The sequence below is a fragment of the Lolium perenne genome, chromosome 5 (genome assembly GCF_019359855.2).
Source record: "Lolium perenne isolate Kyuss_39 chromosome 5, Kyuss_2.0, whole genome shotgun sequence".
Lineage (NCBI taxonomy): Eukaryota > Viridiplantae > Streptophyta > Magnoliopsida > Poales > Poaceae > Lolium > Lolium perenne.
The window spans coordinates 203,052,450-203,065,440 of NC_067248.2; the positions used below are offsets into that span (position 1 = coordinate 203,052,450).

Genomic DNA, 12,991 nt, shown 5'->3' on the forward strand with positions numbered 1-12,991 from the left:
CACAAACCATCACGTCCTATTCCAATTTAATAGTAAAGACTACACAAACATAACTCATCTGATTAGACATATCCCCTTCACACATAGCGAAGAAGAAATGTAAAAGGTACTCAACGGTGGACAAGTTTTATTAGATATTGATTGTAGTAATGCTATATTACTATGCACGTTGCTAGAAAATTATTAAAAGCAACATAAATGTGTTAAACAGCTCCAAGTTATCCATAACTGCGGACACGGCTTATCGATAAGATGTACACCCTCCAGGGGTTGCCTAAATGTAACCATACGCATGCTCAAACCCGCTTAATTAGGGCGTAGTTTCACAATAAGACCGTTCCCAATGCTACAAGAAAGTTTACCGGGAGTCATCCAACTAAGCTACCCGTGACGAAGTTCGACCGTACTCTTATACGGACCCATAAGTTTGCAACGGCGGCTAGGCGTGTGAACCACAGAAAAGAAGAGGGTCGGGTTAGGAAGAGTTAGGGTTTTATAAAATGTTCTCTTTTGATTTTGAGAACTAGTTTGAAACATAGTTTGAATTTTAACTCAATTTTGAATTCCTGGGAGAGGCGAGATAGAGAAACAAGATAATTAGTTTTATAAAATAATTTTATTTGTCAAAAATATGATATGTGATGCATGCATGATGATGACGTTAGAACGACGTGAAAAAACAAGAAGCGAAGAAAAATCTAAGGTTAGGGTTTTTCTGGGTCGTTACAGATACCCCCTCCAACAGGTTTCATTATTGTCGCCGATGTTGTGGTGGTGCAACACATCCGTGCGCACCGAGTAGGCGAGCACTCAACAAAGGACTTGCGCCTTTGTTTCGGGCTCGACCTCCACCTCCTCGGAGTCGTCATCGACCTCCACCGCCTCCTCCTCGAAAGAGGATGATGACTCCTACATTGTCTACTCTGGCGGTGTTATTGTGGGTGCACAACATGCCGCCTCCCGGGAGCTCCCCACCTCCGTTCCCGGCACGCGGTAATGCACAATGTACGCGTTGAGCCGCGTCTGAGTGTTGCACGCACTACGTCGTGTGGCGATGACGTTCTTGTTGCACGTGGTCCTCGGCGGCGGAGAGGGGTTGCAGTCACGCTCTGGCCTCGCGGAGATGCCAAGAATCCCCCACGGTCGGTGACTTGAGCTGTTAACCATCCAAATATTCCAGACCCGGTGGGGTGCGAGCTGGAATCGATGGCCGGATGCAGGAGGGGGTCGATTTGGCGGCATAGTTGGGCGGTGGAGGGGGCAACGCGAGGTAAGGAGAATGGAGATGTTGACCCCGATACTACCCTCCAACCCAGGTGTTTAGAGGTCGGATGGGTTATTATCGGGGGCATTAGATAATTTTATCCAGGCCAGGCCATTATCGGGGATCTTTTCGGGACACGAGTCGAGCAAAAAGACCGAAAACAGACTAACTTTTCTAGATTTATGCATATATCCGGGATCGGCTAGAGTTGCTCTACTACCCGTTATTCTAGCTAGGCCCTCTACTATGGGTTCTTTAGCTAGGCCTCATGGTTGCACTTGATGCGGTTCAGTTCATAGTACAAGTTTCGGGTACCCTAAATAATTCTGGGCCGGGCCATTATCAGGACATGCTCTAGGGCACGAATTGGGAGCATGCACTAAGTAGGTTCGGTTCAATGCAAAAGTGTGCCAGATATGATTCGGTAGCCAAAACTCTACTATGTGTTGAACCCTAGGAAAACTACAATCTGCAACTAGTTACGGGTGCACCCTATTTTTTGGAAACACTTTCAAATTTCCAAGAAATGAAAACTAAAATTATGGACCTATATTGTGTTGTATCTTGTGCATATATGAAGATTCATCCAAAAATTATCTAAACAAAAAGAACAAATGATTTGTAAATAGTACATGATACTATTCATGTATGTCTTCACTTTTTACAAAGGTCAAGTAATGCCATATTAATTTTGACACAAAATTTTGCAAGTTCACAACATATAGCATAACCAATGTCCAGAATTTAGTTTACACTTTCTGAAAATCTAAAAGTGTCCCAATAAAAATAAGGTGCACCCATAACTAGTTACGGAATGTTTCCTCTCGAACCGCACCTGCAACCATGGGGCCTAGCTAGAGAAAAAAGAAAAAGACTCTCCTCTCTCCTCCCTATCCCTTCATGCACACTCACCATGCATGCAACAAAATCATTTTCTATTGGCATGAGTCGAATCAACAAAATAAGTTGCTTTTCTTGTCAGAACGATATGAGCCCATGCTCTACTATATGTTAAACTAGTTCAAATAGAGGTATGGTTCTCTTTTTTTTTCATACATAGTGAATGCTTTTAGGTTGATGAATTACTATGTTCAGTTGGATTTTTTCTTTTGACCCGAACCAGCAGGAGCTCTGCTGTATTATAAACTATATCAAAGTTGAACCCTTTTACCGTCAGGAGAGAGATTTGGGCACTGTTCTCTCCATCGTTTCCTCTAATCACGCATCGCCACCTAAGCATTTTTCCCTGTAGATGGCCATGGTTCCCGCTGGTTCGGTTTCTCCTCTCACTTTATTTTCCTTCGTACAATACGTGATTACCGGAAGCTATCCGGTTGTTCCCTTCTTTCCAAACCGGTTCTTTATTTTTCCTATTATTTCTTTCCTTCCGTGGACCTCTGATCTCCGGTGGCTCCGGTTTCCTTAGATAGTGGGTTTCCCATCTGCGACACGTCTTCTTTTCATGTGTGATACGTGTTGTGCTGCTGATATTCTGGAACAGTTTGCTGTTTACTTGCCGCTTATCTCGCCCTCTTTTCTCCTTTCCTCGGGTAATTTTTCCTTTCCCTCTTCCTCGGTCACGGCTCCATCTCGAAGGGTCCGGCGTTCCTGTGTTTCCTCCTTCTTGATGTCCTTTTTATTCTTGATTTCAATTCTCTTCCTTGCGCTTCTGCTAGGTTTTGGTTCATCTGTTTTGTTCTGCTCTCTTCTCCATCTTCTTCTTCGTTGTCCTGTCTAATCTGGTCTTCTTTTTTGCAGGCTTTTATACGAGTGGGCGGCATGTGGTTGGCCTGTAGGCGAGGCCGTTCACCTGCCGCGTCGGCGCCTCCACCTTTGGTCACGCGCCGGCGTGGCGTCGATGAGTTGCCTCCTATTTCTGATTTGTTGACGTCCGTGCCGCTGTCTATGCCGTCGGCGCTGTTGCCTCCGCTGCCGGTTCCGCACCATTGCCGTGGTTTGGAGGATGTCTCTTCTGTGTCATCTCGCTGCCGCTCACCAAGTTCCTGTGGGCGTGGCCAAGGTTTCTCCGCGGCTGCTGGTCTTCTGCTTTTCCTCTGGTTGCTGCTACCTCTGATCTCTCTGCTTATTTGCCGGCTGGGGTTCCCACCGTGATTGCTGGTGGTTCTCCATCTGCTGCGCAATCTGCTACGGACATACATCGGGGATCTGGGCGTTGTCGGCCTGAAAACCCACCTTCCGCGTCGGTTTCTCCACCTCCACGCCGGCAGCCATGGTTCGCAAGATGTTGCTCCTGCTGTGAGTGGCTCTGCGCTCTTTGTCGCCTATGCGCGCACGAAGTACTGCCCTTTGGCCCGTTCTCTATGGCGGGGTAGGCCTACGATTGCCTCTTCTGTTGCCTTCGGGGCTTCGTCTACTAACAATTCTTCCAGGAAAGTTCCTTCATACTATACTGTTGTCCTGCCTATAATGTCTGATGTAGAGGCTCGGAGGCGGGAGATATGGTTAGGCAAGGGACCTGTTGAAGAGCTTCCTGACACCGCTGTTGGCGGTAATTTACTCTTCTGTCTTGCCTGTGCTTTATCCTGCCTCTGCAAATTTGAAATGCTTACATTAGTGATGCTGAGAAGGAAGTACTGAAACAGTAGCCCACATAGGTGGCGCAATGAAACAAATGGAATGTTAATGTTGGTAGCTAAGCCAGGTTGCAGTGATTCTTATAGTTGTGTTGTGCCTCTATAATCCTAGATAGTTGTACGGGCTACTAGAGTTATTTCCTAAATTTGTAAGGGCCTTTTAAATGCATCCTTTAATAATGTAGGTAACCTGTGATTTCGTTAGGTGGTAGACAATTGCATCCTTCAATGTTTCATTTTAAATGTAGTGTGACTAGCATCACAGTTTTCGTTTGTCTAAACCATATAAGGACTAGATCATATAAGGACCAGTACAGATGTTTCCGTTGCTATTGACATCTGAGGCACGATAACCGTGATGCTATTAGGCCCACCTTTTCATCATCGATCTTATTGAAAAAACTAAAGGTTCTTTCTGTAACCATTAAAGGTTTCAGGTTTATTAAATAATTTTTTCACTAAGGAAAAAAAAAACTGTTGGTGTAAAGCGATGTGTGCTAGAAGTTTTATATAACAAACTTGATTTCCTAGGCATGCTAGAGATCTTATATGCCGACCTTGATCTTTTACGCGGCGTTTTGCCATCAGCTGAGAGCATATGCTCACACGCATTCCTTGCATTCTTTTTTTTCTTCACTTTCACCATGGAATTAGTCTGACATAAATTAAGGTTCATCTACAACTTAAATTACCGACTGGACTATAATTAGAATTAGTACATAATAACTGACTATGCCACATGTTACCTTAGTTGCCCATGGCTGCTTACCGAAAATCATTTTGGTGCAAGACCGCATAGTTTGCCACATTGTTTTGCATACTGAGTTCCTGCATACTATTTTGCACCTGAAATGTAAAAAGATCATCAGCAACATATTAATTTTGTGGGCATTTCAATTCATGCACATGCCAGTTGAGAGGCAATGACAATGCTACAGGTTAGTACCGAGTAAGAAGTCTGAGAGAAACACATAAATAGGCAATGTTAGTACCGAGTAAGAAGTCTGAGAGAAACACATAAATAGGCAATGTTAGTACCGAGTAAGAAGTCTGAGAGAAACACATAAATAGGCAAGCCGAGCGAGTATTACATTAATGCTAACCAATTTAGTATGGAAAAAATCAAAAGAAGTTAGCCGCGGGAAGGGAGAGAATCATCATTTGCATTGATTTAACATGTGCAAGTAGATAGTTTGTTCTATGCATCATTAACTAAAGAGATCTTCTTACAACCAATTATTGTTTGCTTTTTTATGTTGGCATGTCCAGCATGACTACAATGGTATGCAGTTGCAACCATTACCTCAAAACAGTAAGACATTGGTAAAAGTTGAAAGATGCACTTTGCATGAATTAAAGGGGTCTTCCTGCTACTAACAGGTTTGATAAATTTTGTTTTTGTAGGTAATATTCGAATGCATCCGGATGGTCCTTCATTGGACTCTGATCCTTTTGTTAATTCTTCGGTTGGGAGGTTCATTAACCCTTTATTGGCGTCGTTTTCTGGCACGAGTTCTTCTAATCCTGGTTTGTTTGCTATTCCTTTAGATTTTAGTTTGTATCTCATATCTTACCTTCTGGTGTATTTATGTTGTTCTCCTATTCATTTATTTGTTTTGTTTGTCTTTTCAATAGTCACCCTGTGGGGAGAATAGGCCGAGAAGTTTGATGCAGAAGATATCCGACAGGCTTCTCTAGAGGAAAACGTGTTTGTGTTGTTCGTAGGTATGAATGTTACTTTATTTTTAGGTACGCGAGTTCCACGAACCCCCTAAGGCAGCATCAGTTATCTAATGCCTTCACTCCCGTTTAAGGCCATCGTTTACAGCATTAACAAGTTCACCATGTGCTTACATATGGATTTTGGGTTTGCTGGCACGTTAACATACCCATTCCTGAGATAGATGCTCTCTGCGAAAGCTAACCTGCGCTACGCCTTATATTCTGTATATTCTTTAAACAATAATCAAGCATGATTTCCATACAACACTTTCTGTAGCCTTGGAGATAAGTGCTACATAGTAGACTGGGAGAACTTCGACAATGCAAGAATTGAAGCAGCTGAGGTCAGCCTTTATGACCTATGCAAAGAAGAGAGGGATATTATGGGTGCTCACCATTGTGGACGATCCAAACGACTGGTGGTTCTATGCTTGCAAGCGGTGCTGGAGAAAAATGGTTCAAGCTGGAGTTTCCCGTAGGCCGTAGGTGCCCCAGTTGTCTCACCACGGGCTAACACCGCAGGTATAAATTATGCGTAGACAAACAAGAAGCATGAGACAAATAGCTGTGCCATGTGTATATAACTGCTAAAGAGCAGTTGATATATGCAGGTACAGGCTGAAGGTAAGCGCAACAGACGTGGAGCCAAATGCTGAGAGCATTCCCGTCACTGGCCATTCCACGTTCTTCGGCGAGAGGCCGAGAGCAGCACTGCTCTCATGGGCAGAGATGCAGATCTTCTTGCTGCACTTACTCGAGGCTGTCCTAATTTTGTTCCTGCTGCCATTTTGACGACAATTGGCAAGAAGTGCACTATCATCGCTCAAGTAGACAAGGAGACCTACAATGCTGATCCTGGAGTGGTGTTTTTACCATCCCAGAGGCCCAACTGATACATGACTCAGTGCCAGCACTGCCATCTTCTAGCCACTCCAGCCTTACAATAACTTATAAGCTGGCTGTGCCGGCCGATGAGCTCAGCACACTAAACCAGCTCCCAAAAAACAGCAGCCCACAAACAACACACGGAAGAGGTAAATAGTAGCCTAGGTGACTCTCTGTAGACAAGTGACCCGACATTCTCTAATGTTCTTTCTACCAGGACATGGGTGAGGCAACCAAAGACAAGAACAGAAAGAGTACCAACAACAAGAAAGGCCCGGCCAAGACGCTCTTGAAGGGAAAGCACAAACATCAGCCTTGCCAGGTTGTTGTGTAGCTCCTCACATTTCATCATACCGAAGCACTGATTCTACATCCTATTTGCATTGCAGACATACATTGCAGGACGAGGCCAGAATAAGCTCACTACTAGGGAAAATCAAGCAAATAAATCAACCACTGGGAGATGAGGCTTCTCATCAGCTTGCCAGCTTATGCTATTAAGCCTATCTTATGTAACAGTATCCAAGATGAATATCTTAGCAGTTTTCTGAGATTGCATACCTAGAACTGTGTGTCTGAGTGGCTGGTGCCTACAGCTCTGTGCATGACTATCTATGTATAATTATCCGGTATCTAGAACTTCATCCACAGAATTATCCGGTATCTAGAACTTCATCCACAGAATTATCCAGCTTAAGATTTAATGAAACAGCAGCTCCTGTCGTTTTATTCGTTATTACTATTATTTCTTTAGGCTGGCTTGCATATACTGCAACAGCTTCATGTGTTGTTGTCCGGCCTACCGACTACTGCATCAGTAACCTCCTGGATGTGCCATCACGTGACGCATGACTTGCTACAAACTTTTCAGCATTTTTTCTCCTGGTCATTCAAGTCTAAAAAAAACTGCAGTAGGGCACTGCATCCTAATGCAACAGCCAGCCGCGCCCCTGGATTTAGGCCTAAGATTAACTTATACGCCATCTCTCATATCATTAGACAAAAGGTTAAAATGGCTTACCGCATGAACTGTTTCAGAAACATACAAATGTATGTACCTTATGCTTGGTCCACATTATGCTTCGTTTCTAATGTCAAGTCACTTTGAGATATTTGCAGCCACACACACTGAGAGAATTTCTGTACTTCTCCTGCTGTCAGCCATCTCGGATAACTTTTCCTATCTCTCATATCATTAAGAGAGTAATTTTGTGGCACCTCTACTGAACATGGCGCAATGTAGATTGTAATGCTTATAGCTGAATGCTATTTTAGCTTGGTTCCTTATACGTTTATGTACTGCAGCCATTTGACCAGAGATTTTATCTTGCTACGTTTGATGTATTCTCCAGCATGTCCAATACTATAAGTTGTTTCATCAGGAGAGAGTGCGCATGCTAATCTCTCACCATCTGTTTTCTATGGTGCCATATTTACAATTAAGTTAGATTAGAACAAACTTTACTAAACTGCAGGTATAGAGAGCAACAGGGAGAGATCATGAAACACCACCTTGCCAATGCACGACAACAGGCCCTATAGTCGACACTCGATTGGACAAAAAACACAGGTAGCTTATATTCGGTGTGGAGGATTCAGTTTAAGTTCCTGAAAGAGTAATATCAGTCCTAGCTGTGAAATTGCACCAGTGGTCTACTAGATGTGCCATCAAATGATACAAGATTCGGCAACAACATCTGCATATACAACGGCCATTTCTTCCCTCTAATTGTTTGGGTTTTCTTTAGAGGTATTTTCCTTTAGCACATTTTAGTTTGCAAAACACCTAGAAAGATACATGTGCAAATCTATGACTGTAAAGCAGCCTAATGTCACAACAAACACGCCACTGAATTCAGTTATGAAGTACGTTCTTGCAATCGAATACAGAGGCGTAATTTTTACATATACGCAACCAAAGCAAAAGCTCAGTTGATTTTGCATACAGAGGGCAAACATGCAGTATTTCCTTCTTTTCAGACTATTTCTCCTAGATGACTCCAGAAAAAAACGCCCGATGTATACGAGCTAACAGGAACAGAAAGATATTCAGACAAAAGAAGCTTACCGTACCAGGCTACCAGCCCATCCATTCATCCCCATGAACTTCGCTTTGGCCCGTGGCCGCCGGAGCAAGAACAAAGCTTCCCGAGCACCGCGGAAACCGCGCCTCCGGCAGCTTTCTTCTACTGCCCTGATTCCCAGACCCATCCGATGGCTTCCAGCCCTCCGCTTGCGCTCTCTTTCACCAACGTACGAGCTGATGCGGCTGCATCAAGCAGCAGCGACCGCCCCAGATCCCGGCTTCCGGCGCATTTTCTGCTTCCCCATCTTTCGCTATCCTCGGTGGCCGCGACCAAACCTCCGCCAGCCGCTCCTACAGATCCTATGGCGAGAGTTCACACTTCACAGCGAGGAGAGCGCCGCCGAAGCATCCTATGGCGAAGAAGAGTGAGTGACAGCGACTTCCTACCGGTCAACTGAGCCACGCGAATTCTCTCTATTACTTTCCTTATTGGTGACAGCGACATCCTTAGGTTCCAAATAGGCCGTAGAAGGGGGAAATCTACTTTGGCTTATAACTGTAAATGCACCCACTATTCAAAATTATAGTTTAAAATTTCTAAAAATTCTGGAAAAAAAAGACCCAGATATTCTATGTTCGCACAGTTTGACGGACAAATACCGCCCATTAATAGATGTCTGATGATTCTTCTAAACTTGAATGTATCTGTGCACTAAAATGTGTCTAGATACATTTAAATTTAGATAAATTTTTAACATCAAAAGATGGACAGAGGTAGTATTTCTTATGATCAGTGTCAAAAAAAAAATTCGGGGCTCCAAAATAGCTTCTAAGGAGACATTTTTTTATATCTTTTTTACATAGTGCATATAAAATGTTTTTTTCCTGCCAAACTTTTGTGAGCTAACATAGAATGTGAGGATGCGCACTCAAAATTTTATTTCAGAATTTTCAAATATTTTGAAATAAACTTAAAATACATTTTTTATAATAGTAGGTGCATCTAGACATATAATCCAAAACCATATCTGTAGAGCAGGCCAGTCCACACATACCTACAACATCCTTTGCATGACTGTAAAAAAAGGGTATCCACTATCCAGGCAGATGTGTTCCAGCCATAGGTACTAGCTCTTTATCCAGCAAATTTTGAAAGAAATCCACAGCGTCCTCTTTGCAAGATACGGCATGAACATCTACAGAAACAGCTCCCATTTACCGGCTCCCATTTATTTACTCTTGGCACTCAGTTTTTTAGAAACATATCTTCACTTAGTAGTGCTACCATATATATTCCTTCATATATATCTACCTGCAACATTGAAACCACGGGCGCGGCGTGCGCCGCGCCATACTTCCTAGTTTCATTTATAAACGACGGAAAACTGCAAGCCTAAAACAGGCTAAGAGCATCTCCAGCGACGCGACGTCCGCCGTGACCGGAAATGCGTCTGGCACCACCTTCAGCGGGGCGACGCAAAGTGATCGGACCGTCCGCGGAGACGCAAACCTGGCCCAAATATGCGTCAGGTTTGCGTCTCCGCGGACGCTCCGCGGTCGCGGAATCTGTCCGCCTTGGGTGCATCCGGGCCCGGTCGGCAGTGAGTAGGTAAGCAAAAGATTTTTTCATTACTATTGATTGGCCAAAAGGACCATCTTTACGGAGATGGTTAGTCGAGTTAACCTAAAACTACAACGTCCGTACCTACTCGCCGTCGCGCGGCCTACACCGGCCTCGGTTACTCGCAGTCGCGTTCCCTACTACTGGCCACCCGAAGGGCCGGCGCCGTCGTCGAAGCGGGAGCGCTTCGCGCACTCCGCGCGCCGCGCACGCCGGCGAACGGACATCTCGTCCTGCCGCCTGCGGCGTTCGAGGGCCTCGGCCAGGGAGCTATCCCACAGGGCCTCCGCCTGGGCAAACGCCACCTGGGTAGCCGCCGCCTCCGCCGCCGCCCGGGCCTCCTCCGCCTCCGCCGCCGCCTGGACCGCCGCCGCGTCCTCGTTCGCCTGGGCCGCCCGGATCGCCGCCACGTCGGCGATGAGGCGGGCCACATCCCTAGCCGCCACCACCGCTTCGTCCCCGGCGGCGAAGGCGACCTCCGGCTCCCGGTTCCTGCTCGACCCGCGCGGGAGAAAGGCCCCTACGCTGGAGCGAGTCCAGGTTGGACCACATTAACCCCGAGCCATGGCCATCGCATAGCTGTGGGCTTCCTCCTCCGCCACCCAAGCTCGACGGCGGCTGGGCGTCCCCGGCCAGGGGACTCGAAGGACGCGAGCAGAACCCGCTGGTCGCCGGCGCACTCGAAGCGCCCGGGCACGGGGGGGGGGTCGTCGTCCGCGGTGTCGTGGATGACGGCGTCCGCCGGAGGGGCCGCGACGGCCGCCCGCGCCTCCGCGAGCTCGGCCCTGGCGTTGGCGATCTCCGCCCTGGTCGCCGCGAGGCGCCCTTCCGCGCGCTCTGCCGCCTCCGCAACCTCCGCCTCCGCCGCCTCCAGGTCCAGCTGCTGGGCCTCAACACCGGCGGCGGCTACCTCCTCCTCCTCCTCCTCCGGGTGGAGCTGGCGGCACATGTGAACAACGTGCTCCCAACTAATGTGGTCAGCCATGGATGGATGGTTAGCTTGAGGTGTGCCCGTCGCCCCCGCCGGTGTCCACCATATATAACCACGGCGGGGCGGGAAACGGTGTTGGCGCGCAGGGCGTTTCCCGCGCGCGAAACACCGGCGGAACTTGCCAATGTATTGGGCACGCGCGGGAACGATCGTCGTCGCGCGGGAACAGTTAATCGCTGGCGGCAGTCCTCGACGGGACGTAAAACGACATTGGCGAGCTTGACGCTGTCCCCGGTTAAAAAATGTGTCCGCATCGCTGGAGGTACCCCAGACGCAAACGGTCGCCCTGGACCACATCGCGTCCACGGACCGACGCAAACGGACATTTCGGACGTTCGAAATACGCGACCCGATAGAGATGCCCTAAGAGAGCAGCAGAACTGAAAGAAAGAGAAAACAAAAAAAAGCAAACCGGCCAACAGCTATGGCCTAGCATATATAACTACTATATTAAACGTGAACAGACTTGATTTTTCTCATAATTTTTGGAAGTGCTGTGAATTAACGTCCTGGTGACACGCATCTCTTTGGTGATTTGCATTTCCTCGCTATTTGTACGTGTACACTTTAGGTGTTCGGTAATATTTTTCCCAAAGAGTGGGAATCGGTAGGCTGCCGTGGTTTTATTCGTGTGGCTTCCTCTATTTTGTGTGGCTCTAGAGTTTTTTTTAAATAGAAGGCCCATCGGCCCAGCTTTATATATAAAGCCACACAAGGTTACAACGAGGACAACAACACAACAAAGGAAAAAGAAAACTGGGGATACCAGTTCGAAATACAAGCATTGGTGGTGAAAGCTAAAGCCTACCCAACAAAAGACTAGGCGGAGCAGAGCCAGGCTCGGAACTCCACAAACTACACAGGCGCCCAAGACTTTAGCTAAACACCGGCGTCTCAGGCCGAAACTTCAAGCGCCGAGACGCAACTCCGCGGAACTGCTCCCGACTGAAGAGGTACACACGGCAGCTAGCAGAAGACCACTGCCACCATGGGACTAGCAGACTGCGCTAGAGAGCAGACGAGCCACCAGAGATCAAAGGGGGGAAGCTCTACGACAACGCCTCCAGGAAGGGGAGCGGCGCTCTCGAGCGTCGCCGTTGTCGGCACAGGGACGTGCAACGCTTTCGCGGCTGCTTCAACACCCACACCAAGGAAGACCTAAGTCTTTGCGCCGGCCATCAGGACAACCACCAGCTAATGAGGAGTACCGGTGTCCCACGTGCCACGGCACAAACTCCGACAACCACCCTAGGCTCGAGAGAGGCCGCGCTATCCGAAGGCACACCGTTTAGAAGAAGCAGATCATAGCCTGACGCAGGGCATCGACGAGAGGGATTCCGCGGAGGACCTCGGCGAAATCGCCGGTCGATGTGCGGTGATAAAACCCGGGGACGGCAACCGGCGGCGGGTGAGTGTGTCATGGCCACGCCTCCAAGGAGGTAAACGGCGTCCGGAAACGTCGTCGTCGCCAAAGATTGGCCGAAGCCTTGCGGTGCTTTCGCGGACACACGATCGCGCACGCGGCGTCCCAAGGCCCAACTCCACGAGACCAAACCGGACAAGCGACTCGAGACACACCGTCCCGGCGGTTGTCGACTGGCCGAGAGGATCAAAATACCGCGGCGGCGAGCCGTCGCCGTACCATTGCCTCACCACCCCACCAGCCAAAGATCCCAAGCACTCACGAGCCGGAGCAAACCCGAGAGAGACCGGATGACCCGGCCCCCGCCAAGATCACCACGGCGGCCTGCACCTAGGCCCGCCGGCCGGATCTGGGCCCGCCGCCGCCATCCCATGGCCACGGCCGAGACATCGCCGGACCGCGACACCCACCAGAGGCCGAGGCGGCGGGACGGCCGGAGTCTCGGCCACTGCGGAAACGGAGTAC

At 47.9% G+C, this 12,991-nt stretch overlaps 1 protein-coding gene and 1 long non-coding RNA gene across 12 annotated transcripts; one reads left to right on the forward strand and one right to left on the reverse strand.

The window, feature by feature from the left end:
• Window positions 1-2,217: 2,217 nt before the first annotated feature.
• LOC127301461 (uncharacterized) lies at window positions 2,218-8,953 on the reverse strand. Of its 9 annotated transcripts, none has more exons than XM_051331712.1 (5): window positions 8,534-8,953; window positions 5,976-6,090; window positions 4,605-4,704; window positions 3,741-3,813; window positions 2,218-3,647 (listed from the first exon to the last, which is right to left on the reverse strand). In XM_051331712.1, the coding sequence occupies exons 1-5, from the start codon at window positions 8,556-8,558 to the stop codon at window positions 3,547-3,549; spliced, it is 414 nt and encodes a 137-aa protein (XP_051187672.1). In that variant the 5' UTR covers window positions 8,559-8,953; the 3' UTR covers window positions 2,218-3,546. The 9 variants fall into 9 exon arrangements, 3 of the variants coding, with proteins under 3 accessions (XP_051187672.1, XP_051187668.1, XP_051187675.1); XM_051331708.1 differs by adding an exon at window positions 4,416-4,513 and having other exon boundaries at window positions 2,218-3,813; XR_011745448.1 differs by lacking the exon at window positions 5,976-6,090 and having other exon boundaries at window positions 2,218-3,635; window positions 8,539-8,953.
• Window positions 4,699-7,104, forward strand: LOC127301463 (uncharacterized). 3 transcript variants are annotated; one of them, XR_007852093.2, is made up of 5 exons: window positions 5,105-5,385; window positions 5,494-5,607; window positions 5,858-6,102; window positions 6,192-6,614; window positions 6,683-7,104. It is a non-coding gene; the product is annotated as an uncharacterized lncRNA (long non-coding RNA). The 3 variants fall into 3 exon arrangements; XR_007852092.2 differs by having other exon boundaries at window positions 5,106-5,385; window positions 5,494-5,583; XR_007852091.1 differs by having other exon boundaries at window positions 4,699-5,385; window positions 5,494-6,102.
• Window positions 8,954-12,991: the final 4,038 nt, after the last annotated feature.

Excerpts from the sequence above, each read along its gene's own strand:
- LOC127301461 (XM_051331708.1), bottom strand. The coding sequence starts at position 8,558 with ATGGATGGGCTGGTAGCCTGGTACG. Across the intron at positions 4,705-5,975 it reads CGTTTGGATCGTCCACAATG|GTGCAAAATAGTATGCAGGA; the intron begins GTGAGCACCCAT and ends TTTACATTTCAG. Across the intron at positions 4,514-4,604 it reads AGCAGCCATGGGCAACTAAG|ACTAATTCCATGGTGAAAGT; the intron begins GTAACATGTGGC and ends AATTTATGTCAG.